At 45.8% G+C, this 27,415-nt stretch overlaps 1 protein-coding gene across 2 annotated transcripts in view; it reads right to left on the reverse strand.

The window, feature by feature from the left end:
* LOC124486978 (multiple PDZ domain protein-like) overlaps positions 1-27,142 on the reverse strand; it is a 41,187-nt gene extending 14,045 nt beyond the window's left edge. The window contains exons 1-28 of one of the 2 annotated variants that reach the window (XM_047048921.1): positions 27,036-27,142; positions 24,721-24,804; positions 23,054-23,220; positions 20,743-20,901; positions 20,104-20,243; positions 19,444-19,657; positions 18,654-18,782; positions 17,433-17,618; positions 16,717-16,819; positions 15,725-15,813; positions 14,974-15,253; positions 14,272-14,349; positions 13,925-14,004; positions 13,559-13,705; positions 13,076-13,246; positions 12,118-12,318; positions 11,127-11,336; positions 9,309-9,470; positions 8,000-8,341; positions 7,466-7,577; positions 6,908-7,106; positions 6,233-6,274; positions 4,558-4,653; positions 4,206-4,298; positions 3,776-3,953; positions 3,053-3,163; positions 1,040-1,102; positions 606-677 (exon numbers count right to left, since the gene is read on the reverse strand). In XM_047048921.1, coding sequence (XP_046904877.1) covers positions 606-677; positions 1,040-1,102; positions 3,053-3,163; positions 3,776-3,953; positions 4,206-4,298; positions 4,558-4,653; positions 6,233-6,274; positions 6,908-7,106; positions 7,466-7,577; positions 8,000-8,341; positions 9,309-9,470; positions 11,127-11,336; positions 12,118-12,318; positions 13,076-13,246; positions 13,559-13,705; positions 13,925-14,004; positions 14,272-14,349; positions 14,974-15,253; positions 15,725-15,813; positions 16,717-16,819; positions 17,433-17,618; positions 18,654-18,782; positions 19,444-19,657; positions 20,104-20,243; positions 20,743-20,901; positions 23,054-23,220; positions 24,721-24,736 — 3,840 coding nt within the window. In that variant the 5' untranslated portion in view covers positions 24,737-24,804; positions 27,036-27,142. Of the gene's footprint in view, positions 1-605; positions 678-1,039; positions 1,103-3,052; positions 3,164-3,775; positions 3,954-4,205; positions 4,299-4,557; positions 4,654-6,232; positions 6,275-6,907; positions 7,107-7,465; positions 7,578-7,999; positions 8,342-9,308; positions 9,471-11,126; positions 11,337-12,117; positions 12,319-13,075; positions 13,247-13,558; positions 13,706-13,924; positions 14,005-14,253; positions 14,350-14,973; positions 15,254-15,724; positions 15,814-16,716; positions 16,820-17,432; positions 17,619-18,653; positions 18,783-19,443; positions 19,658-20,103; positions 20,244-20,742; positions 20,902-23,053; positions 23,221-24,720; positions 24,805-27,035 lie in introns of both variants that reach the window. The other variant, XM_047048922.1, reaches the window with a different exon arrangement.
* Positions 27,143-27,415: the final 273 nt, after the last annotated feature.

A 27,415-nucleotide genomic window follows, 5' to 3' on the forward strand; every position in this document is an offset into this window, starting at 1 on the left:
TCAAACACTTAGTTTGAGCTGGCAACTATCTTATTGTAATTTGGCACACCACTCTTCAGTAACACTCCTTCATAAGACATAGAAACAGCATGTTAATAATAAATAAAAGAATGAAAACTAATTAACAACAAGTAAAGCACTACATTCAGGCTTTAGTTCAAGTCAAACAATTGTCCATCTGATAACATTCAAATGGACACTTACCTTTCATAACAAATGATCAAATAATAAATCAGGTATCATTCACTTGAACTTGCATCCTTTTAAAATGATTAAACTGCCTTTTGCATTCAATCCATTCACAGAAATCCTTCGCAAAACATTTGATGCAACTTGCAAGCGATTCTTGCGAAACATCGATTTAAATGCCGATCTCATTCGCATCTGCGATCGGAAACGACATAACACAGAAAAGGAATTGGACACAGAGGGGGGGGTTAGCATGGATCCGTGTACGGCATGTGCAATATACAGGACATGTGTATGTATATTGCGAGAACATACTGCGTGCTGTACGCTGTTCTCTCGGGGCAAGGCCATACTGTACACGCAGACATGGGGACAAGAAAGGTCGGGAACAGAGCACGACACAAAGACCCACAAACCTTAAACGGAGTAGGGGTGAAGGGATTAGTTGGGGAGAGACGGAGGAAAAGTCTACTGTGACTGTCAACCTCCTACAGAGAACAGAGACAAAGTCAGCAGCGGTCATGAAGAAGACACGGAGGACTCTACATCACACGAGGACATGACGACATCGAGACTAGACACGTTCAGCCATCTTGTCTGGGAGGCTGAGACACAAATGTGACCTCAATCAGGTTCCTAAGTGTATTCACATTTACAACGTGTAGGGCAAACTCTATTCTTGAAGGGACATCTGCTTTTAGTCAGTGGGGCAGCCCCGGATACTGACCCGCAAACATGAATGTACTTTTCTATTTGCTACAGGTGTGCCCTCCAAGAATTTGGCTTGAATTTACTACCATAGCAAAAACTTGCAGATGTTGACAATTTGTGGAGCGTAGAACGTACAAACCTTTTCGCTATTGGCTTTGGCCACTGCGGCAGCTCTCTCCTCATTGGTGCTCGTTGCTGATGACTGTCGTGGGAGAGAGGGGCGGACACTTACAGAAGGAAGTTAAGGCAGAGTCTTTCGGGGTGACCCATCAATATCAATACTCAACACTCCAAGCTTCATCACTGGCTGCCTAAGAATTAATTAACTGTTATTCTGCCTAACGGCTAGCAGACACCTTGGCAGTAAACAGCGTGGTTTGCGGTTTATGGTGCCGGACGAAATTGCTTTTGTTTGGACTGTTTCTCTTCCTCTTTAGCTCTCTGGGAGATTAATTTGGTGGAGCGAGAGAGGCTTGAAACCGTGTAGCGCTGCTCGGCACCAAAGGAAAACCTTGAGCGCTGAGGCGGGGATGAGAGAGAGCGGCAAGCACTACATAAAGCATCCGAGGTGAAGAGAGACAGGCGCTGACATCCACACACACACCACAGGCCCTCGCGCACACATACATACTGTATATATACATATATAAACAGACAAGACAGACACACAGCTATACAGACTGTACATACACACACACACACACAGGATATGTATATGCATGACTGACACGGTGCATACAGAAACACACAGAAGCGCAGAGGCAGTGTGGAGGCAGCGGTCTAACCTGGGGCAGGGCGGGTAAGAGGCAGGCTGGGGAGTGATAAGAGGCATGAGGGCCGGACCCCAGCAGGAGCGCTGGCGGCAGGAAGGGCAGGGGCGGCTTCTAAACAGCAACACAGAGCATCAGCAGCAGACAACGGGCGAAGGGTACTTAACGAGACACGGGGGCCTGAGACAAAATGGAATCGGGGAGAGTGCGCCCGGGAGAGAGAAAAAAACGAAAGAGGATGGAAACACCTCCAGAATTATTTAAGACGGCGACTGACAGTTAATTAAAGTCCTGGAGGAGGCCATCTTTTTTGAGGAATCAAAGAAAGAGCTCCGACTCTGAAGAAGTCCAACTAAATGTTTCAAAAGTATCCTCCAGGCTAATTTTGGATTATTCAGCACACGCCAGAGAAGAGAGGGAACTCATGAAAACAGCGAGGGCGTATCATTAGGCAGCAGGTAGGCCCCAGAGACTCCATATTAAAAGGCATTACAAATGTGCCCCAGGCACTTAACCTCTCTAACAATAAAAACACTTTTTCCCAGGATGCACCACCGACTCCATTTTGCACACTGACTGTGAGGGGTTTCACAAAGAAACTACAGGCGGTGTCAAGAGGGACACAGACCGACACGGAGTCTGAGGAAATGTGTGGAGAGAGAGAGAAAAAGAGAGACAGGAAAAGAGAGAGAGTGAAAGAGAGAGAGAGGGATAGAGAAAGGGATGGAGAGAGAGAGAGAGAGAGAGAGAGAGAGAGAGAGAGAGAGAGAGAGAGAAGGGGTATAGAGATATTACCTGGCGTGTGCAGGGTGACAAGCATGTTAAAGCGGTGCTGTGCTTCTCTATGACTGGAGATGGAGCAGGGCTATAGAGCGAGTCAGGCTGCGACGCAGAGGGAGGCAGATAGAGGCTGAGGAAGTTAGTGGAGGCCGGTGTGGGAAGGGTTAGGATGAGGATGACACAGCCATGCATGAAGATCGATCTGATGTGAGAATTTCAGGAGGTATTACGTGGCCTGAAGCTATTTCTCAAGGAAACTGGTTAGTCATGGTTCCTGAAAGGCAGAGGGGGCTTTCAAACATTTAAAAGCACAACCCATGCAATGTTTTTCAATGAGAGTTCTGCAGACAACATCTTTGCTATGGACCCTAACACAGCTGAGAACATGTTTTAGCAGACAACTCTATATGAGGTGCGTGCAATTGGATTTGAAAGCCAACTCCAATCAAGCACTTGCTGGTGGGCATGCACTGGGTCTAGAAACGAGACTCTCACAGACACACAAACCCAGTCCGGATATCCTACAGTCGGGGAATCCCGAAGCTAGACGATTTCAGAGGAAGGATGGGAGTGTGTTCGTTTTTTTCTCCTGGAGGTCTTACTCTGGCCCGGTGGATGATGCTCTGGACCAGGAACACCACGGGGTTGGCCGCCCTGCGGATGGCCTCCACCGCCTGCTCGTGGCTGGCGTCCCTCAGGTCCACCCCGTCCACCTGACGGAACACCGGGTCCCAATCAGACATTATCATCTCACCTCCTCCTGTTTGTGCGTCGCTTTGGATGAAAGTGGACCCGTTCAATGAATTCAATGTCGTGTCGTGTCAAATGTTGTAGGGTGGAAATGTGGCCTTTGGTTCGTGGCTGAGTTTGTCCTTTCAGGTGCATGGCATGTCTGCATTTGGGACTTGTGGCGGTCGGTGTCCACTGAATATTGTATGTGCTATCAGTTGAGCTATTAGACCTGTGGTGGCTCGCTGACAGTTACATGACCTGGTGCCGCAACGCTGTTTGTCAGATATCGTCTGCTCTCTGTGCTACAGCTGGGCCTCATTAAAGCGCAGCCTTAAAACAGATTGTTTCGGTTTTGCCTGATTAAAGTCGAGCTGAAACTGTATTTTGGGAGTATCTTAACTTCTGTATCGTGAAACATCTGGGTGAAACAGGATAGATTTTTAAGTTGGGGGAGGAATACAGCCGGAGGGGAATATGACGTTAAATAAGTGTCCGTTAAGACTGGGAAATTAATCTAAAATGATTTTCAGTTTGACTGCAAGAGGCTTCAACAAGGGCGGCAGCATTTCTAGAACAGTTCGACGGCGCCGCACCTCCAAGATCCGGTCGCCGGTCTTCAGGGTTCCGTTCTGCCCGGCGGGGCTGTCCTCCAGGATGTGCTTGATGAAGATGCCCCTCATCACCTCTCCGTTGCTCAGGCGGCTGCCCATTCCCCGGCCGCCCACGATGCTGATGCCCAGAGACTTGCCCACCTCTCGCAGGAGCTTCACTCTGAGGAGGGCCCAGAGACAGGACACTTCGTACAAGTAGTCGGATGGTCTTCTAAGCTGTGCTATGCTTTACAATCCAATCAGATCAAATAATGTGCCATTTTTGTATCCAATATGGATGACTATTCAGGATATAGATAATACACTGTTCAGATATTCTAACTTGAAGTGTAGGCCAAGGAACAGTGAGTGAGTGTGCACCTCCTGTAAATGGATCGCCAATTTCCTGTTTGACTTCCTACTTCCTACTCACTTCCTGGGCTGGTTCCAGTTGGTGTAGGAGCTCTGGAGCTCACTCTCCTCTCCCTCTCCATCCTCTCTCTCCGGGAGCTCAGAGGCAGCTCTCCTGGAGATATCACAGCATGATTAAGCACCTCGACCTCAGTGAAACTAGTCATTTCATCTTATTTATCTTACTGTTATTACTATGATACTGTTGTTTTAGCGATGGAAATGGGACACAAAAGATTACAGAAAGGAGACACGTCAAATTCAACTTGAATAACCATTGTTGTTCTTCCTTATTGTCAGTGGGGTTTGTGCACCGCTTGACCTAAACCCAGCAGGTGTGTAAATTGAGAGGTTTATTCTCTGTGTAGACAAACCTTGAGGCCCGGGGAGGGTCCAAAAACACATCCTCTTTAGGCTGCTCCAGGCTCACTTTGTACTCCTCCAGATACTCAGCAGGAACGTAGGTAATGCTGGGAGATGCACACACACACACACACACACACGCACTAATGAGTCAGATTGGCTTACCTTTCCTGACAATTGCTTTCACCATGAACTGTGTCATCATCACTGGAAATATATTCCCACCCAAAAATATCCTCCCACCACAAACACGTGACATGAGAGTTCACCTTGAGTGCAGGGCCATGTCAGTGTTCATCATTAGGAATGACACTATTATTTACCAGAGCATTAGGCTTGAGGAGCAGAATTCACACGCAACCACATATGACAGCAACGGGCCTTTTTACAAAAGAGCGCTTTATTTATTCATGACTGTCTCGTTTGCATTCAGTACCTCTCCCGTTATCTTCCTCCCTGTCCAATTTAAATGTGCGTATAAGATTGCAGGAACTGCGTGTGTATTTCTCGGGGAATGCATTCTGTCTATCAACAGCCCAAGGTGAGCTGTCAATGAATAATGGAGAGACCTTTCTGGGTAAGTTTTCAAAAACAGATGTTTGCCTCGTTTATAAACGTCTGGCCCAATAAAGTTTTTGTGAATCGAATGAGGGTTGAATAGCCCTTCTCCCAAAAGTACGTGTCATTGAATCTTGGAAGGGACACGGATTCGAGTAGCGTGTGTGGAGAAAATTAAGAATGTATTAGTAAAGAAATATATTACAACAGCCAGGGTCACTTTTGTAGGTCTCGTTTAGAGCAGTTATTCATTGGAAGTTGATTCTGCAGAGCACACCAAGTACTGCACATTTGAGTAAGGATGACAGATTTCAAGGTGATGAATTCATTCTCGTTTTGACACTGACATGCAAACCAAAGAGAAAGCTGGACTCAAAATGAAAAGATTCAAATGATTGAAAACAGACAGGAGAGAAAAAGAGTGTTGGTAAATGATGGAGATCATGCAGGATAGACAAATCAGCCGTGATCAACATACATATGGACCTGCAAGCCTTCAAGCCACAGGGGAGAATGTTAAAGCAATGTTAGAGGCATGTCACCATAGGTTAGTGATAGCATCCAGTGGTAGGTTTATCCAGATTTGTTGAATGTGCATGAGGACTGAATTATAATACATATGACACACCTATGCACATAAAACCTAATGCGAGTTTTGCTGATGTTAAAAATAAAACCTTATAAACACAATAAACCTTGAAGTATCAAGTCGCCCTCTTTTGAAGATGTTTTGAATAAAAGCAGCAAGCTTTATTGCTGGAATTTGAACTAACTGCATTTATCTGGATAAATCTTCCAACAACAGGAAACCGCTGATATGACCTTGTTGAATGAGAGTTAGTCGGAGAGAGAGAGAGAAAGAGACACAAAGACGGGATAAGAGACAGAAAAGGAGAGGGAGAGAGAGATATGGTGAGAGAGAGGACGAGAGAGAGACAGAGGATTAAGAAAGAGAGAGAGGTTGAGAGTCGGGGAGAGAGAGAAAGAGGGAGAGAGGATGATAGAGAGAGAGACAGGAAGCGAGAGGATGAGACTGAGAATGAGAGAGAATGAGGGAGAGAAAGAGGGGAAATCATGGCTGGTTTTGGCTGCACACCTCCAGCGTGTGAGCTAGCCCAGCATACTCACACATAAAACGGGCACAGATCGTCCTCGGGTGCACAGGTCGATCTAGAACGTGAAGAGGTTTTTTTTATGGGCCATCGCTAACACACAAACACAAACAGCGTAGCAAGCGGTTCTCATATTGAAAGATATTGGATTAAATGATGCCACAACCAGCCTGATAGGCTATCTCAGATTTACAAAGAGAAAGAAACAAGGGAAGTTAGAGGAATCGATGTCCACTGTTAGTTACTTCATTTTGTTTATACCCAGTTCGATGTAGCTAATGAATACAGCATGAACCGTAAATAAACCCTTTTGCCTTCTTTTGATTTATCTCCTCCTTTCTTCTGTGAAGATGAACTTTGTTCAGTAGGTGCTAGGTTACATCTAGCATGCTATTGAGGGCAAAACGCTGATTAAACATCATTAAAACTCTACAATTAAAAATGGAAGGATGTTATAGAAAAACTGAGTGAATACAGTCCTCTGCAATATCATTTTACAAATATTCGACTCTCAAGCATTCTTTGGGGGGGCCAGGCTCATAAATGATCAACCCCCCCTCAAAATGAACTCATTACATAAAGAATCGCAAGTGGCGAGGCGTGTGTGCATGTGTGGCAGTGCACGTGTTTTTGCAGTGTGTCATGGCACGGACAGTAGACGAGATCACAGGGCGTTCTCCAGGAGCCTTACCCCAGGTCTGGCCCGATGAGGGAGTGTCTCCGCAGCATGGCGCGAGCCTGGGCATTGGTCATGTGAGCGGTGGGCTCCCCGTTGATGGCCAGGATGAGGTCTCCCACCCCCAGGCGCCCATCGCGGCTAATGGAGCCCCCGTGGATGATGCTTCGGATGAGCATCCCCATACCGTCCTTCAAGGCACTTACCGTCATCCCTGAAGAAGACCAAATATCAAGACCCTTATTGAGAGAATCAAACTTTGCCTAAAATTGGGATAATCATTAGTGGGATACGAATTGGGATACTAAAAGTTCAATTAAATTGTAAATTACTTGACATGGTACATTTAAAATAGCAGCGGTCATGATAAGTAAGATCACCAATACAGTTTGAAGGAGTTGAGAAATAATTCTTCAAATAAAACACCTAATCAGTTTTTAAATGACATTACTTTCCTCATGGTTCATTAGGATAAAAGCATGAATCAAGGCCAATTCTTTCTGTGAGCATTTTTCCCATGACGGATGAGTTGGAATTGGTAAAAAAAAGATTGCAAATCAAAATGATACAAACCAAGACTGGAGTTGCCCTTGACAACAGTGATAGTCCTTTCAAAATTGCTCCCAGAGGTTGGCTCTTCCTTGTCAGCATCCTCCGTAGACTCTTCAGCACAAGGCCCTTCTCCCTTTAAGGGTTATTCAATTATAAATGATTAAAAATACCAAAATAATACCATTCATAAGAAAAGTTCTAAAGTATGACAGGAAGTTGGAGGGTTTCTAAAAGCAAGTTGGGCTCAGAGGAGAAGGGAGGGACAAGAACTAAAAACGATTTCAAATTAATTTGTAAGAGTGTTGCCATTACTTTAGTGGGGGATTTTGATTAAGCACTTATCAATGTGTTGAATGGCTCAGATTGATTAACCGATTTGTTTGCCTTCACTTGTGTGCAATTCAATCTGGATGATTGTTCCTGTATGCATTTGGATGTCGGGCTTGTTTGGCCATCTTCACCACTAAACCTTGATTGAATTAGACCTGCTATTTTTAAACACACTTCTCCAACGCAGAGAGACAGTAAACGTTCATTTTGATGAAGGCTCTTTACCTTCATTAAAACGCATATCTCTCCGATCTCCCCGATAGAAATGGTGGTCTCCATCAGAAAATGGAGAGACGCCGTTGGCTCCGGTATAAGATTAGAACTGGGCCTGGAATCTGGACTGTACGAGATTGACAAATCGTCGGATGCCATTCGGCCTGAAAGAATCCCCGGGCAGAGATCTGATTGGGCGAGCGGCGCGGCGCCGGCGTGACTTCCCGTGCAGCTGGGCGGCGAAGGAAAGGTGATGGGTTTCTCCTCGAGGGAAAAGGGCTCGGTGTCGTCGCCGACCTCGGACACGGTCGCGAAGGAAGGACGCTCGTCCGACAAACCCAGACGAGTCGTTCGCTAAGTAGAAACAAAACACAGCAGCCGAATGGAGGTTAGGCTCCATTGGTCTATCAAACACCCGACTGTGGATGGTAGCAGTAGGGCTGGGGGTGGCGTGGGGGTGGTGGGGGGCTGGATTTCATCTGCCTCCGTCGCCGTAATGCACTTCTTGCAATGAGCCATGGAAAAGCCATCACCAGTCAAAAACGTAATAGCAATAATTACAGATGATACTGTTTTTGAGAGCTCAGTGCGAGGAGGAGAAGAAGAAAAGAAAAAAAACGCTGCTCTATTTATCGCCTGAGATCTAATTCAGCGGGCCTAGACTCCGCTGGAAATTATTTTCCAGAGTGATTCCCCGCGCTGGTGAGATGGGAACCATAAACGAAAAAAATGGCAAGCATGGCAGTGGGAACCCAAGACTGAGGATGTGAGACGGGCAGAACTGCTGAGAGGTGAAGTAAAGCAGCCAATGGGCCGTTTCATTCCTGTAGGGTGAAACTAGAACTGTGAGGTGTGCTGAATTACCTGAAGCTAGGAGAGGGATCTCATCTAAAGAACACTAAAAGTTCACCTAGGAGCATTGGGGGATTGGCTCAGGGATGCGACACAAGGCTACAGGGAGGCACTGAGGTAGAGCAAAACCTGACATCACCACCATGACACCATCCATCAAAACTCACACAAAACATGAGCAGACCAACTGGTGATCAACATCAGCTGTACATCATTTAACCACAAACACATGGTCATAGTCCAGCTGTTCAGCTAAAAGCTACGCTGTAGCGCCAGTAAGCAGTTGTAATGGGGGTCAATGATTCAGCACATTTTTTTAGATGAGGTCTCTCCAGGATGGAAAGGAACAGCTGTTCTGGTGACTTTCCAAAGACTGGAGCTAGACATCAAGGTGAGGTGGTTCTTCAAGGGGGATGATTTGGGTGTTTCTCTGCTGGGGGACGGGGCTAGGGCTGTCGTGGTGTCCTACCTTGGGTGTGGAGGAGTGCAGGGTGATCTGGTAGTCTGGGTCAGAGCTGCAGGTGCTTCCATGGAGGGCTATCATGGACGCCTGGTATGTGTCGTCTTCCTCTCCCGAGAAGCGATGCTCAAACACTCTCTCTTCGGACAAGTCCACATCGCTGGAGTCAATCTGCGTCACATGGGGAAATTATGATTAATTCTATGGTTAGGTCCAGGGCTGTTAATGGCGGTAAGCTCTCCAATCAAGGATGGCTGTTTAAGTGCCGATGAGTGAGAATTGTCAATGTCGGTCTGACCTCCACCAAAAAATCAGGGTTGGAACATTTCTGATAATACTTCTTTGCTCTGATTGGTTATGATGTTCCCAGGTAACCGATTCGCCCAATCAACACAATTTCCATACATTGTTCAGTTTTGTTCTTTATCGTCCCTAATTTGTGATTGGTTTCTGCCACTTTTCTTTGAGTATGGACTAACCAATGCCGGCTCTGCTCGAAAGAGGAAGCTGTCAGCTGACTCCTCCCTCTCTTTCACTATCAAAGTGGCAAAGATAAGAACACGCATGGCCAAGGATGACGATGGACTGTCCTCTTCATCGTAGGACTGTGGAGACAGGGCCATGAGTAGAAAATGTGCAGAAATTCCCTGGATGAATAAAGGGATTCAGATTGTCTCCTGGTCGAAATTATGCAAAATGTGATTGGATTTTAATGGTAGTGAATCAGGTCAGTTTGTTAGTAGCAAAAGGGATATTACGTTTAGCCATTTTTACAGTCCTATGACCACTAATCATGAAATCGTCCGCTTAACAAACCTTAATTCAATTGCCAGGAAATAGTTTTTTCTCGGTTGCTTGAATTTAAATGGACTGTGGAAAGAAAATATCTGGCAATGTTGCCATATACTTCCTTTCGAAGAATCTTTTGATGTTGATTATGTCTTACTGCCAGCTGAGAGATAGAGAGAAAAGACAGTGGGTGAGTGAAAGCGGACAGAGAGAGAGAGAGAGAGAGAGAGAGAGAGGGGAGAAAGAGAGAGAGAGAGAGAGAGAGAGAGAGAGAGAGAGAGAGGGGAAAGAGAGAGAGAGAGAGGGATAGAGAGAGAGAGAGAGAGAGAGAGAGGGGGGGGGGGGGAAAGAGAGAGAGAGAGGAATAGAGAGAGAGGGAGATTTGGAAAGTATTGAAGGATTACGCCTGTTGGACTCAATTTTGAGAAGCAATACAGACGAAATACCCCCCAAACACATTCTGAAGCCTGCATGATAGCTCCTCAGAGGATTCCGGAAACCATGTAATCCACCTGACCTGCAGCAACCTCGACATCTCACAGGCCTTCCCAAAGCATAATCCAATGGCCAAGTCCAATACATGAGAAATGTACCACTAAACCTGAAAGAATGCTAGCAATTTTCACAGATAACACTCACAAACACACAGACACACACGCACGACCGAGGTGCCTGGGGTCATAAATATGTTGTTGAACTAACCAATATTTTGACAGGTGCCTCAGTGCCTTTAAGTATAAGGAGTCCAAGTGCTTTCAGAATTCAATAAGAAAGCTATATCAAAGCAAAGGGCCTGATGGTTTGGCTGCTTGCAGGCTGCTGGGAGCTGTGTGTGTGAGAGCACGTAGGTAACTCCACTGTCTTCTCAGCATGAAAAATGCAAGCCATCAGTAAGATGAGCCCTCATCATCGGACAGCAGGCACACACACGTGAGAAAAGGCACTCATAGATATGCGTTCATGAATACACCAACACACACACACACACAAAAGTCTCATCACGAGACAATATATATTTTTATAGATATTTTTCCTTACTGGCAACGGCTTGGCCACTCCGATTCGGACCTTGCCGATGTCGGCCCCTTTCAGTGCCTGGACGGCGTCTTCCAGACTTGCGTTCTCCAGGTTGGTGCTGTTGACGAACATGAGCCGGTCTCCCGGCAACAGCCTGCCGTCAATCTCCGCCACCCCCACTGGCACCAACGAGCGAATCACGATCACCGTCTTAGCCGGATCCGTCGGGTCCTAAGACAGTGTCAGTCAGGTCGACGCACATGAGAACTTAATTCGGAGACACTCTCAGATTGTAATTCACTTCAGTTGCCATACCTATGTTTACAAAATGTCCTGCATTGTAAATTATGCATGTAAAGCAATCTCTTGTAGATGGAAAGTGTGTATATCTCATCCTACAAACTACATTTCCCAGAGGGCTACCCTCTGTAACACTTAGCCTCTGTAACTCATCCCTACTGTATATTCATGGCCCATTAGTTCAGCATGAAGTGTTTTACAAAATTGAAAAGCACACTGATCATCGTTCTGTGTGTTTTTCCAACAAACATACCATACATGAGCACACACACAGACAAGCAATCCGAAATATAAACACAAACACACACACACACAAACTTGGCAGTGGTGTGGCAGAACACCAGTTGTGTCCCAAAAATAAATCCCGTTTCGTAGTATGGTGTTCGACATTATGTACAACATAATCAACCAATCATTTTACTACCCCTTTTACTTGCATTTTGTTGTTTATATTCAGTGACTTTTACTTTCAAAATCTGAAACTGAGGTAAATATGTTATGAAGGATGTTCTGAATGATACATCAACATTCATCAAGTTGTCATGGATGTTCATGAACACAGCCTTCCAGTAGCTCCATAAGCTCAGATGACAACTTCCTTCCCCCAGAACGAAAAAAGTAACATTGAGCAAAATCCAATCATGCAAGCGCACATTCGACACCCCCACCAAGCTCCACTCCCTCACCCCTCAACCCCTGTCAGAATCCCCACCTGGTAGTCCAGGATGCTGAATCCCAGTCCGTCCTCGCCCTTCTCCAGCTCAATGTCCTGAATCTCCGTCTCCCACATGGCCAAAGGAGATCCCAGCGGCTCCTCCTTCGTCACATGTCTGTCCCCTGCCTCCGCCACCGCTGCCGCCTCCAACCCCTCGGAATCTCCGGGAACCAGAAAGATGACGGGGTCTCCTTGCATCTGCGGAGCCCAAACACCAGCGTCCTCAGCGCTGCGCACGCATACCTCTGTTCCCTTACTCAAGAGCCCATAGGCTGCTGCGAACACCAGGTCCGTTTTCATTGGCAGGAGATGAAAGGGAATCTCGAGGTTGCTCGAGATGTCGTGTTTTTCAATCTCCCCCCCCCCCCCCCCCCAGCCTAAAACAGGGCTTGGGTGACTTTTGAAGGCTAAGTCTGTGGACTGCCTACCAAGTACTGTGTGACCTGCACCTGAGGGGTAGCTTCAGATGCATGGACGTTAATAAAGATGTTAGGTGCCCTGCTTATCACTAAGTCTTTATCCCTCGTCATTGACAATCTGGACGGCCATTGGAGCACCGAAACGACTGTGCTGAGATAATGAGGGTGCGTGGGGAGGTGGGGGGGGGGGTTAGGAGGAGGAGGGGGAAGAAGAGGATGAGGATGAAAAGAGAGAGGAGGGACAAGAGTTGGGGTTGAAGGCGGAAGAGGAGGAGGAGTAAGAGGTGGAGGAGGGGGAGGAGGGGGAGGAGGGGGAGAGGGGGGACGAGGAAATAGTCCTTCAATCGTATTCAGCAGTATATATCAAGAACTGGGGGGAAAGCTGTTTACACTGCACTTTGTCAGGTAAAGCTGGCAAAATCCAATCTTGATAGAGTGCATTTTCATCGCAATTTATGTGAGAATATCTATGCATATATTAGAGAGCAATTTAAAAGTCAGAACGCGTAACATTCCTAGGACAGCAAATTAAATACCTTTATGCTAGGTTCCGTGGGCAGGGCCTCCAGTCCCGATTGGGCAGAGTCCGTGTCAATCTGCAAGAGAGGGGCGGGCCTGCAGCAGGCCATGTACACACGAACAGGAAGCTCCTTCAGAATGCTGATCACTTCCTTGTGGGTCTCGCCAATCAGAGAGATCCCGTTGACCTGGGCGGAGAGAGGTGGCGATGTACAGTAGTTACAGCTCTGCAGAAGCACAGTCTGTGCTCAAATACGGCTCTCACAGCACAAGGAAAAGATAGGCGATTATGGAGAGGATAATTATACTCATGTTTTTGATGAACGCAATCATGGTGACCCCCCCCCCCCCCCCCCCCCCCCCCCCCCCCCCCAAAAAAAAAGTGACCTGTGAGTCCTTGGAGAAACTTCATTCTCAGTTTCTATGCGCCCATATACATCATTGACATTTGTTCTGTGCTGGCGTACAGTGAGGTGAATTCCGCCAAGTGAGCCTCTCACCTCGAGCAGTTCGTCCCCGCTGAAGAGCTTCCCACAGCGGCCTACGGGGCCCTCGGGCAGCACGGAGCGGATGTAGTGGTGTCCAGCGCTGGCCTCCAGGCTCACGCCCAGCCCGCTGCTCTCACTGAACTTCTCCACCTGAGCCACCTGGAGCAGGGAAGACCAGTGGGCAAGGAGACGAGAACTCGGTCCAGCTTTTGGACGTTCGACAGAGGAAAGCTTCCGGAACAATGCCTACGACCTCTCTTTTAGGGATTCAATATAGACTAGTGCAGATTCAATTATGGGAATGTGGTTTCTACTAGGATGTTTTACAACCGCACAGATGTATGCCCGTTCTGTCGTTTCACGTTTGTGTTTACTTACAACTACTTCATTGCTGGGGCCCAGAACTTTCTGCCATTTGTTCATTAGTTCATCCTCTTCCTCCGCTGTGAGCTTGACTCCTTCAAAACGTTCCGTAAACGCAAACAAAGTTATGACAACAACCAAACATTGTACGTAGTACCTAGGTAAACAAGTACATAGGTAAGAACCCCCCGAAAAACATTTGACTGTATTATTTCATACACTTTTACACGTGTTTTTTTGTAGCGAGGAACACAGTTCAACAGGTCGAGCCAGCCATGCGCCACATTGACTGGATTCTCATCCCCTATCTCCAGCGGTGCACTTAGTAACAGATCCCAGGTCACCTGGGGTAAGTCTCCTACCGTCTCTGTCTTCCATCAGCTGATCCTTGGGCAGGACGGCATGAGATCCTCCACTGCTCGCCTGGAACTGCTTCTCCTCTGCACTCGCGGAAACAGACAATAGACACTAGCTTCAGAACACACACTGAGAAGACACACTCTTTCTTTCTCTCTCTCACACACACGCATACATGTCGAGATCCATCTCTGAGCTCTGAACATGTTCTCTGGGTCTCTGGGTCTGTGTGTTGTGTGTTTACTGTGCTCGTGTTTACTTCTCATAGGGCAGGACTCTATTATTATGGACTCATTATTATGCCTGAGGGTGGAGGGTTGGCCTCTAAATATAAATCCAGCTGGTGGTTGTGGGAAGGGGCTAAGTAGAAGGGAGCCGCCACTGTCTCTGACCCAGCCCAGTCCCTGTCTCAACCCAGTCCCAGTTTCAGCCCAAGTCTCTGAACTAGACCCCTTCCCCAGTAGTTGTCTAGTCCCAGGTCTGGTCTTGGCTCAGTCCAGTCCCAGGTCCAGACCTATGGTACTGTTGGGGCACCTATGTGTGTGTAGTGGTACGGTACACAGTACTGCCAGTTATCAATTCATGGATTACAATACAGTTGGGACATAATTAAACACAATCAAAGTTTTTATCACGTAATGTTCTCAAAATAGTACTTTAGAAATATACCAAACTCTGTGAGATGTGTTTCTCATCTCCCTCATCACCTTGAGTGATCTCCGCGTTCACCCTCTCCAGAGTGAGGTCCCTGGCCTCGTGGGCGGGGGCGGGCAGGACCAGGGTGCTGGGGGCCATGGCGGGGGGGAGGACCAGGGCACTGGGGGCCATGGTGGGGGGTAGGACCAGGGCACTGGGGGCCACGGCGGGGGGTATCTCTTCCGGCCGGAAGCCCCGCCTCACCAGCTTCAGGAGCACGGTCTGGCCCGTGTGACGCAGCACCTCCACGGCCTGCTGGTTGGTGAAGCCCTGGATGTTCATCCCGTCCACCTGCATGGGGAGATCATCCACATGGAAGTCATCCAATCCTGGGCACTCGGATGGGATTGGATAACTTCCATTTCTCTGACTGAATAGAATGCTCAAAATACTCACCTTTTATTGTAATTATTTTGATTTATGCAGCTGTTAGGCATTGTATATTATCTTTTGTTACTTTATTAATCTAATTTACCCTAAAACCATTTATAAAAAAAAAGAAATTAAATATAAAAAAAACTATAATTAAAACACAAAAGCACACATAACTAAGAGATTACATTCACCTATTCTGTAAGGTAATTCTGACTAATGTAAATCAACTTAAGTAAAAGCATTTTTATTCCCAATAATGGCTAAATTATTCAAATATGCAATTTCATTGTTCCCCAACATATTATCTAAATGGATTATGCTCAAACAATTCAGCCTCTCAAATGATTTGATAGATTCAAATAATGTCAGGGTATTGGAATCACTTACAGCTATGATCTGGTCTCCAACATGAATCCTTCCATCCTGCTCTACGGCACTGTCTTTAGTTATGCTCTTCACAAAGATACCAGACGGCTCTGCAATGTAAGAACACACAATGGCAACAGGTGTGAAACACAGATTTCAGCGCCACATCTGGAAATAGGAATAATAATAAGAAAAGAATACAAACATGAAACTGCTATTGGATAAAATGGCAATGTGTCTATTAATCACAAGTACACATATCATCGAATACATTTACTGTCATTCTAAAAGTATGCTTTGAGTAATCCCATAGTTTTTGCATGGATTAAAGGGGCTGATGAATGCAATCTTACATTTCTCCAATCTATGTTCTATGATGTGTTAATAATTATTACTTAATTATTCACTTGAATACATGTGCAAATGAGCTGTCTCGTTTATTGTACATCATTGGTTAATATTTCCGTGGAATAAATTGAACCGCATAATTTGTTTTGCTAAAGTCTGTGTTGCTTTTCGATGGTTTCAAGGCACATAATGAGTCTGAACATGAGCAGCAGCAGGCCACCATGTCATAATGGAAGACAGGAATCTGTCACATCAGTCCAAAGACACTGTGATAGGACGAGGGAGTGGATGTCTTAAATGAGTTACCCTCGGTCGAGACAGCTCTTTCAAAGCTTTGTTAATGCACTGACATCCAAATGGTTTCAGACTAACCTTTGAAGTTGTCCAGAAAGTTCTAACAGAATTTGAAAACAACTGGATATCCGCAAAGTTTCATACTTTTAATTCCAAACTATGGTTTGTAAATAGGAATCTGTCATTATTGATCAAATGTCATTTTTTAATGAAATTACAGGAATTCTACAGGAAAGAAGATACCAAATGATAACACTTAAATAAATGATTCATGTTGAGTCAACATAAAAATACTTCTTGTGCATTATCACCTCATTGAGTTTACTTAAAAACATAAACTGTCTGGTATAAATATCAACATGTTTTCTCACCAGAGTTCTTATCCCCCACATAGCCGGCGATGGTAATCCCCAAGCCCTGGGCGTTCTTGGTCAGCTCCACATCAAAAGCATCGTCCTCCTCTTCCTCATAGCCCTGCGGGGACACAAGTGAGTCACAGTCAGTCACCAAGATGGCCGACGCTGACGAGACAAAAGGGAGTGCGAGTCTTTGGGGCCTCATTCCCCTCCTTCCACACACTGCTCCCAACACTTCGCCACATTCCACACCTACGTTTCCTCCCCGTCAACCAAAAGTTCAGATGAATAATGCGTGCATTAAATACAAAGACATCACATGGGAGAGGTGTCAGCAGAGAAAGGAACACTAAGAGTTCGAGTCATGGGGGTGATTCATATGTACATAAGGCTGGGGGGTTGATAACGAGAGGGAAAGCACAGTTATAAGCACTTAATGGATGTAGTCAGCAGAAAACAACAGCTCTCATGGGGGGCCGAGTCACAGAGTCTTCAGACTCTGAAACCGGAACCAAAGACCAAAGTCTGAGAGAAACCTCCTGGCTTCAGGAGCGAGGCAAAAACCACAGAAAAAGACGTCCGACATCTACGTCAGTCCAAACGCGTCCTCGAAAACACAGAACGCCCTCTTATCTGCCCCCCCCCCCCCTGAAAACTCCTCTCAAACATCTCCCGCACGGCCCCCTCGTAAGCTGTCCTCGGGATCGTCAGCGCCCGAACCGTCGTCTTACCTGTTGCTCGGCGAGCGTGGGCAGCGCCACGGGCGCCGCCGAGTCGTCGGAGGGCCCCCTGGTGATGACCAGCTTCACCCGGTTGCCACACAGCCGCAGGACCTGGGCCACCTGCTCGCTGCCCATCCCCAGCAGCTCCGTGTCCCCGATCTTCAGGATGTGGTCCCCGCTGCGCAGGCGGCCGTCCTGGAGGTCGGGGGGGGGTGGGGGAACGTTACAGCAGGCCGACACGACCGGGGAGGGGGGTTGGGGGGGGGGGGGGGGGGGGGGGGGTAGGGGGGGGCTGACCTCGCCGTCAGCCTCGCAGATAGCCGTCAACGTCGAGGCTGTTGTGTGACGCAGTGGTGGACTACCGTGATGCCAAGGAGATTTGAATCAAGGCCTTCCCACTAATTGGGCTTGGTTGTTCACTTGGTCACAAGCGACAAACTTGCCTCAGGGCTGAATGGGATCTAATAGGGGTTTTAAAACCAATGTCAAATGGTCAGTTATTTATCTGGCTTTTTGAAAAAAGAAATGCCTGTGAAAATATAGTGTTTAAGCCCGCTATATGGCTAGAAACCATAAAGATCATATGTATTTGACTATTATTATTCTTTTTTATTCCAGTAAGCCACTCCACCCGCACTGGGACTGCATTACTTGGATACTGCATTATCAATGTCTTTACCTGAGCAAAATCCTTCCAAGCGCTAACATACACATACTACAGACGTACGCTTCCTAAAGGTATGCATTATTTAGGCTCCCGCAGGTCTCTGTACAGCACCACATCTCTTTGAGCATATGCTGAGGTGAGTGGAGTATTCTGTTGGCCTGAGGTAAACAAAACTCTGTATTCATACACACACACACACACACACACACACTCACACACAGAGGCAGGAGGTATGGCTCTGATGAATATGTGGTTGACTTGAGCGCTGACTAGGCCCACCTAATTATTGGGTGCCGGCATCTCTAAGTGGCATCCTTTCTATTCTGAAAACCGACCAACCAGGGAGGAGGTAGATTCCTGTCACTCACGCACAACCATCTTGTTACTGCTTGTTAGGCTGTAATTTCACACCTACTGTGCAGACTCAACCAGAACAAAACAACAATTGAAAGAGAAAAGAGAATGAAGAGAAAATAAATAGTAATAAACTCCTGATCTTCCCCGTTACAGCTCAAACCGTGTTCTCCTTAAAACCCTGAACGGGGGCGAGTTCGGCAGTTCACCTGGTCAGCGATTCCTCCGGGCAGGATGGTTTTGACGATGACCCCGGTAGTCTTTCCTCCCACGATGCCGAACCCCAGGCCTGTGCCGTCGTTGACCAGTTGGATGGTCTCCACGTGTTGCCAGAGGGCCTGGGGGACACCAGACAGGGACAGGCGGCAGACAGGCACCGCTTAGGATGGCCACCAGGACTAATGGTGCATCAACAGGTGATTTGAGAGCACAGTGATAAGCTAATGGATGTGATGCTGTGTGGAAAGGGGGTTTTGAGCGGTGTGGTGTGGATCTGGGCGTGTGTTCTTTGCGTGTGAGGTAGGCAACCTGCTGGATTGGCCCTGTGTGTGTGTCTGTGTGTGAGAGAGCGAGAGAGAGAGAGCGAGAGAGAGAGAGAGAGAGAGAGAGAGAGAGAGAGAGAGAGAGAGAGAGAGAGAGAGAGAGAGAGAGAGAGAGAGAGAGAGAGAGAGAGAGAGTGTAGGTGTGCTCTGTCAGACCAGCCATGCGTGACACTGCATCCCATGGGAGAGAGAGACACCATCACGATGGGGTAGCGAATCAGTGTGCGTCTGTATGAATGTGTTATTTGTTTGTGTGACAGTGTGTGTGTGTGTGCATGCAAGAGTGTATGTACTCTCCCCACACTACAGTGAGCACACACAGGGCGCTCACCTTCAGACACCACAAATACACAATTCCACACAAAAATAACTGGAATGGAATTGAATAACCACCTGCGTGTCTATACGTGTGTGTGTGCGTGTGTGTGCATGTATGTGTGTGTGTGGGGTTCCTCACGGCACTGGAGTGAGCCGACAGGGTGCTGGCGGCTGAGGGGGTCCTGGACACCACGGGGCTGGCCAGCTGGGGGATGGGGCCCCTGGCCACGGTCAGCTGGACGCTGGCCGAGGCCCGCTGCAGGATGCCTATAGCCTGCTGGTGGGTCACCGTCAGGTCTAGGGGCTGGCCATTGATGGCCAGGATCTGGTCTGCCTCCTTCAGTTTGCCGTCGCTGGGGAGGGGGGCGGGGGAAGGGGGGTTGGATAGGAGGTGGATGAAATGGAGGGGGAGGAAGTGGTGGAAACGGATGAGGAAGAGGTTTCTGTGGTTTGTTTAAATCCAGCTCTGAGTCAGTAAGAATGTCGTTGTCTAATGTTAGGCTGTGGTTTGGATTCCGTAATCTCAAATACGCCCTGTAATCTACAACCAATACATGACATTACTACACATTAAACAGTTTACAGATGTGTTCTTGCTAAACTCTTAGATAGACACCAGATAGATATAGCTACATTATGACATGGCTACACTTTGCTCAGCTAGTATCTAGGTTAAATACCTTGGATCCCAAATTCAATTCAAGTTAGTTCAGTTCAGTTTACTCCAACTGGAGATCCAAGGTATTACAAACCCCTTCTGGAGGACATTTCCCCCTCCTTTTCTCCACGCGACCCTTACCAGTGAGCCACGCTGCCAGGCTGGATCTCCTGGACAAAGATCCCCAGCTCTCCCCGGTTCTCACTCCTCAGGCCCACCACACTGAAGCCCAGCCCCCCTGACACCGGCTTCAACAGCTCCATGTGGGTCACGTAGCGGCCCTATCAGACACACACACATATAAGCATATATGCAAGCACAAACATGTACATAGTCGTCCTCGCATACACGCGTACATCCGCACACACACACATTGGACACACACACACACAGTCAGTTTTCAGCCCCTCAAGGCAGCATCAAAGACAAACTGCTTCAGAAGTCTATTTGAAGTCAGTCAAGTGAGTGGAGTGCACAGAGTGTAGAGTACAACTTGTCTCTGAGTGTCTTCAGATATCTAGTTTGTGTCAAACAAGACTTGCTGAGGGTAAATCCAGGGCTGATAGGGAAGATTCAGAATCTATAGTCTGGACATACAAAAAATATCTTCCTGTTAGAGGCAAATCTCGCAAGCCAGTGCTTTGAAACTGAATATAACAATGAACAAAAAAACAAATAACTTATTTTACTGTTGGCTCTGCAAGTGATGCTCAGACTGTGGTGGTTCTCAGACTATCTGTATGGCTCGCAGACATTTCCAGATCTGGGATTGGTTGATACCTGAGCCATGGAGCGAATGATGTGCTCAAACTCTTCAGGGGAAGGTTTTCCATTGATCTGCAGGACAGTGGAGACTTCTGGGTAAGCAAGATGGCCGCCATTGGGTTTGATAGTGTAGGGCTCGCTCAGATCATTTCCAAGAGAGGATGGGAGACCTCCCTGTTGTCACAAAGAGAATATAATCAATAAATGAACTCCATCAAATCATGAAGGACTACATTTCTAATTTGGATCGAAAATGACAAAGGTTATTTCATTCAATTCTGAAGACAGTTGACATTGAGGAAAATATAGGACAGACATCATATTTGCTCCAAACATCACTTTTCAAATACCCATCAACTCTGTAAACACGAACAAAGGGGCTAATTCATCTAATTCCTGAAATCTTGCATAAGTCGCAGACTAAAAGCGCTGAAGCAGGATAGCTTGTTATCCAACAGCGATTAGTTGGATCTATAGCAGTCTAATCCTGGAGAGATAATGGCTTCTAGCTGATGTTCCAACAATGATTGTGCTTCCAATGCAATATTTCCATCATGGCAGAATGCATTGCCCGCCATCTGGATGCATTGATATGATACCAGTATAATTGCAGCACTGACTCGGTTTGTGTGACTAATGAATTACATGAATTAGGCACTGTATAAAATTGTGGTTAGGGATCATATTTCCTGTGGGTGTTATGTTTATGATTAGTTTGAATGCGATCCAGGAAAATAGGCAATGCATGACAAACATTTAATAAACACTTCATTTAAAATCTGGCCACTTTCAGATTGTCCTTTTGAACTTGCATTGAGATATAATCAGTAAGGCACACAAGTTCAGGGATTTGTGTTCCAAATTGTAACAAACACCTTCCAGTCAGCCATAAGTGGTTATGTTTAGCTTTTGTCAACAAAACCCAGTGGGTCTAGACTAGGTTAGCATAGCGCTCAAGAAGCTGTCCTGTTCATAAGCTTTGTTAGCCTCAATGGCTAAGAGGATTAGAGTTCCAGTTTGGTTCTTGAACATTTGAAATTGTTTCTGCCCCACTTCACATAGCGGCGGCCTCCCCCTCTCCACAGAAAGGGCCTCGTCGCCATAGCGACGTGAGCCCTGCTAGGCCCTGGCACAGGGCTACAGACAGAAGACTGACTACAGTCTGCCTCTGGTCTCCCCAAACAAAAACAGCACAAACTGCATCTTTTCAATAGATTTGTTCCACCTTTGGTGGCCAGCAAGGGTTCCTGACATTGAAATGACTCTGTTCTAAACTTTGTCGCACTCATTTTAAATGCTGTGATCTAATAAATGCAGGTCTTTGTGAGCTAATACTTGGTTATATAAAAATAGTTTTGACTTTTGAAATATCTTCTTTGAACAAAGGGAAATATATTCCCCATCCACACACACACACATAACTACATACACAAACAATATAACTGACAAAAACAAACTATCACACCAACTCACGCACACACACGCACAAACACACACGCACACATCCTTCTCAATCCCAAACTCCAGACGTCACCATGTCACATAGGAATGTGACGCTACTGAAATAAGGATAAGCACAGACGCGCAAGAAGATTCCAGCTGGTATTTTATCATCTGAAATTCCACCCGACCCACCCCCCCAAAAAAAGGTTCCATCATCCTTGCCTCCCACTGCATCGCTAACATACCTTCTTTCTGTGTCTCAAGCACTCCCCAGCCCCTTCACACACATCCACTCTGACCCAAACGGCTCTGCTCGAGCTGAAGAATGCAACATTTTGCCGTGGCCAGCATAAACCGAGCAGAATATCTGGTTCTGGCTGCACGTGTCTGCTTATATAACCTTATTAAGTCTGCTGAGATAAACCCTGACTGCAATATGATCATAACCATTCATGGTCTAGGAGAGGAGAGGGATAATCTAGGTTTGTCTGGACGGCAGCCCAAGTAGAGAATAATTCAATAAGATTCTACTAGAGACTACAGTAAAATGCAATTTCTGTGAAGGTCAAGGAGCAGAACTATCCTATGAGATTATTACAATTTCTGAAGGGGCACGGTCAGTGTTAAATATATGTACATGTACATTTATATCAAGCCAATTTTATCAAATAAATAAATAATCTGAGATTCAGCTTTGAAAATAATCATTTCTATATTCACATAACAAAAACCGACAAAAATACCATCACCGCTTAGAACCAAAAAACAAAAACCAGGCCAGGTTAGGTTGGTATGATTGACACTTGTATTACAGAAACAGTATCCCGCCAAAGAAGCAAGGAGAGAAGGTGTAACCGACACGAGCAGAGAGGAGCTGTCCCACCTGGTCCTTGAGGTGCTGGACAGACTTCTGCAGGGCCAGGATCTGGTGGAACAGCGGGCTCTGGAGAACAGACTTGAGCAGGCTGAGTTTCTCCTCGGTGGGCACCTCCCCACGCTCCCTCAGCTTCGCCTGGAGACGCTCCACCGCCTGCAAGGCACGCTGGGTATCTGCAAATCGTTGCATATTTCAGTGACAGCGTGGGCCGGCCAGTGGGGGGAGAGAGAGAGGGCGAGAGGGTGCAAGAGAGGTTGAGACATAGAGAGAGAGAGAGAGAGAGAGAGAGAGAGAGAGAGAGAGAGGAGAGAGAGAGAGAGAGAGAGAGAGAGAGAGAGAGAGAGAGAGAGAGAGAGAGAGAGACAGAGATTGTGAGAGAGAGACAGAGAGAAAGAAAGGACTAGACAGCGAGAGAAAGAAAGAGAGAAAGAGACTAAGAGAGAAATTATAGTAGAAATGATAGCACGATTTTTGGTAGGGATGGTGAGAAATAGGATTCTTATCACAATACATTCAATGAACAAGGTTGTTGAGATGCTCATTTATGTTTCCAGATAGGCTGACTTTGTTTATTTTGTTTGTTTTACTGTTTTTGATTTTGGAATGAATTGATTTTTGAATATATTTTGTGGGCCAGGTTATAGTGTTTTTGATAGATATGTTCTTGGTATTATATGCTTGCTAATTGTAAAAGTAGTATTGTAACAGATTTATGGATAGGTAGAGGGAGAAATAAAGAGAGAGAGAGAGAGAGAGAGAGAGAGAGAGAGAGAGAGAGAGAGAGAGAGAGAGAGAGAGAGAGAAAGCTGAGGTAAACCGTGCGTCAATTGACCTGAGGTTTAGCTAACGTCGACCGCTGCTTAACAGAGCTTGGAATATCAGAATCATGGCGCTTTGGGCTTTTCAGCCAATGAGCAAAAATATCAAATCAAGGTGATGTTCTCTTTCAGAATAACAATGGTTCCACTTTAGCCTTTTAGCTCCATCAAGGAAACCGAAATAGGATGCCCCCTCCTCCCTGCCCAACTGTGTTTGCTTGCTAGACCTTACCTAAGCTCCACAGTCAAGCAACACAAGCCGGCTTGCCTCTTCAGAGTGGCTTGTTAGTGAGGATGGGCTTGCTTCATCTGGATAAGGACGAGGCCATTTCTGAAGCTCGCAGACTGTGACTAACACCTAATAGGGCGTGCACAAGGTCCGAACCTCTTTTTTGGGGGGATTCTCCAAGAGGCCCACTCTTTTTGAATAGATGCTGTAAACAAGCCAACAGGAGGGTCCCTAAAGAGAACTGGTGTCTTTCAGGGTGACTCTGGAGCTGTGTGTTGATTGGGCACGAAGAATGAGGAATCTCATCAGTGTGTTTGTTTGACTGATAGGCTGTCTCCGGAAGAAGCCTGTTTGTGATAGCTTCTTGCCCTTTTGTTATTGCTATAGGAAGGGGGGTAGGGCATTGAACTGGTACACCTTCAAATTGGCCATCAGCTAGATTCAGTATTCATAGTAATGTTTGTATAATTTTAGGGGAAATGTATCACTTTTGCCATATATTTTAGATCTATGAATCTTAGGCATAGTTTTCAAACCTGAATGAAAATGTCAACAACAAAAAATATCTGCAAAAGGTAAAGGTTTTTGTATATTTTAAATCTAAATGTAACTGACTGATGACTTACCCATTGACTCAATCATCTTGTATCCTTCAGGAAAATGCAATGTGCCAGTTAATTGCGGAGTGTTCCGATTCCCTTAGTCACAGCCTGTGAAATAGAAATACTGTATGTGTCACTTCCTTCAATGAACAAGGAAGCTAATGTTCAACCATGCTATGCAGAACCTTTGCGTAAATCATTGTATACTCACTTTTCCACAAGGTCCCCTCTAGTTCACATTGACTTAAAAAAGTGCTCTTTGCATAATTTTTTGCTTGCCATGTCTATTTACACAAAACAGTTGCCAGTGTCAAAGTCAGCAGACAAACCATACAACATTCTACCTTTATCTGAAACTCTTCCTTTTTTTATCACTTGTGACTAAGTATAACAACAATACTTGCTACTGTGTGTTATACTGTAACATCTAAGCACCCTCCGGTCTGCAACTCTACACACCCTTAGCCCCCAGAACCAAGCTCTGCAGCATGGGTGATAGGGCCTTTTTGTCTGCTGCGCACAGGCTGTGGAACGCCTCGGCCCTCCCTGACCATCTTAGGGCCCCCCAGACAACAGGAAACCTAAAAGCATATCTTAAAAAAAAAGCTTTTGACTAAATGTGTTTTAAAAGATTTTGTAGCACTCTGAAATTGCTTTAAATATAAAGTGCAATACAAATAAAATGTATTATTATTATAAGCTATTTACTGGTCACATTCACATCAAGGTTGTTGGGTGCTTTTGTATTTGACTAATGCTCTTATTGAAGGATTAACATCTGTCCATTGCCATTCCTGGGACTCTTAATTGACTTTGGCATTGGCTATGTGATATGTTTGGCAGGCAATGGCATATTGTGCGTGTGTCGAGTAAAGACTGTGGTTGATATCTCCAGGTTTAATAGGAAAGTTTCCATTGTTGGACACAGCATGTTTCAGTAACAACTTCATGATGGATTCACAATTGAGAACTTAGTTTCATGTATTGCTGATGGGTGTATATTTGTTGTTTCGAATTAGTCTGTATTGGAAACACGGATCAATATGGGCTCATTAGTCATCTAATCTTATATTAAGCACATAACATATGTGTTGTTAGTGGCTGTGGATAAAATGTTAGTTTATTAATAAACAATGAGTTATAATTTTGTTGTCTTGGCACAATCATATCCAGTCCACAACATTGAGAAAGTCCCATAGGTTACAATAATTACCAGCACACTGTGCCTCACAAACACACTAGACTGACTGCTGCCTTTGAAGGCTTGTTGCAAGGCAGAAGTGCAGACTTCATTACTCTCGTTCATTAGTTACAAATGTATTTGGCAGAGACGTTTCTTGATAATTAGGGAAGCCAATTCTTTTCATAGGGTAGCCTATTGTTAAATATCAGAAAAGTACCAGGCAAACAACTAGCCATTGTCTCATTTATTATTTTGAATATCATACATATTTATATCTAACATGGCCAAACAAAACTATATGAGGTCTCGATTTTTGTTGTATAAATAGCCTAGGGGCTATAGACAGGCTATAGAAGGGAGGGAGTCAGATGGCTGAGAGGTGAGGGAGTCGGGCTAGTAATCAGAAGGTTGCCGGATCGATTCCCCGCCCCGCCAAAATGACGTTGTGTCCTTGGGCAAGGCACTTCACCCTACTTGCCTCGGGGGGAATGTCCCTGTACTTACTGTAAGTCGCTCTGGATAAGAGCGTTTGCTAAATAACTAAATGTAAATAGTGATTTCTATAGGCTACAGTTAACAGTGAGTTTGACCATAACGGAGGTTAGGGACGGCTTTCCGGATAAACAATAGGATCCGGCGACCACATAACACAGAACTGTAATCAATTAACCATTATTGTTCGTACATTTGAAACATATAGAGTACCCATATAAGACGGCTTTCACGTTTATAAATAAATAACGTTTATAAAGCTATCCTAAAGCTAGCTTTCAGAAAGGCAGAGCTACAATCCGCTTTTCTCAACTCCTCCTACTCCATCTCATCCATGGGACGCTGAAGCAACAGGCTTCCGACGCTTTTAGAGAGGGGACGTTAAGTTGTATCATGTTTGAACAGGCTATGAGATGAACCACCGAAAAATGCACGTTCATGCTGAAATGAAGAATATTTCAATACAGAATTAATGATAAGGCACAAACAAGCCTGATTTACAAACACTTGCACGGGCCGACGTGACAGGCGCCTAGATGTAGCCAATTAGCAACATTGTAGCTTGGAAAACCGCACTCGGTGTTACATTTGTATCAGAAATAGTAAACTGCTCTCCAGCTATGAAGTGTATTAAAAAGAGAACTTGAAACATGTAGAAACTCACATAATCGTTGACCCTTATATCTTGCGGACACGGGACATATCCTTTTTCGTTCTTCTCCAGCTAACGGCGCGCAGACTCTGGCTTAAAGATGGGGCGTAACGTAACCTGATCTTCTATAGACATTTTCAGCACTAGCGGCACCGAGTTGAACTGGGACCGCCTATGTAGTGGGCTGCCGGGGTTTATAGCGAGGTCAAAAGCGCCGCTTGGTGGATACCATGACAATTAGGCCTGGAGTGCAGTCTGCTGGCTGTAAACTACAACTGAATCATCTCAAGTGTTGCTCTCTCCCTCTCAGTAGGCTTCCATGTGATTAAAGGACTTCAGTCATTCCCATAGCTTAATGATATTCAGAGAGAATTCAAGGGATGATCATTGAC

The sequence above is a fragment of the Hypomesus transpacificus genome, chromosome 25, assembly GCF_021917145.1.
Source record: "Hypomesus transpacificus isolate Combined female chromosome 25, fHypTra1, whole genome shotgun sequence".
Taxonomy (NCBI): domain Eukaryota; kingdom Metazoa; phylum Chordata; class Actinopteri; order Osmeriformes; family Osmeridae; genus Hypomesus; species Hypomesus transpacificus.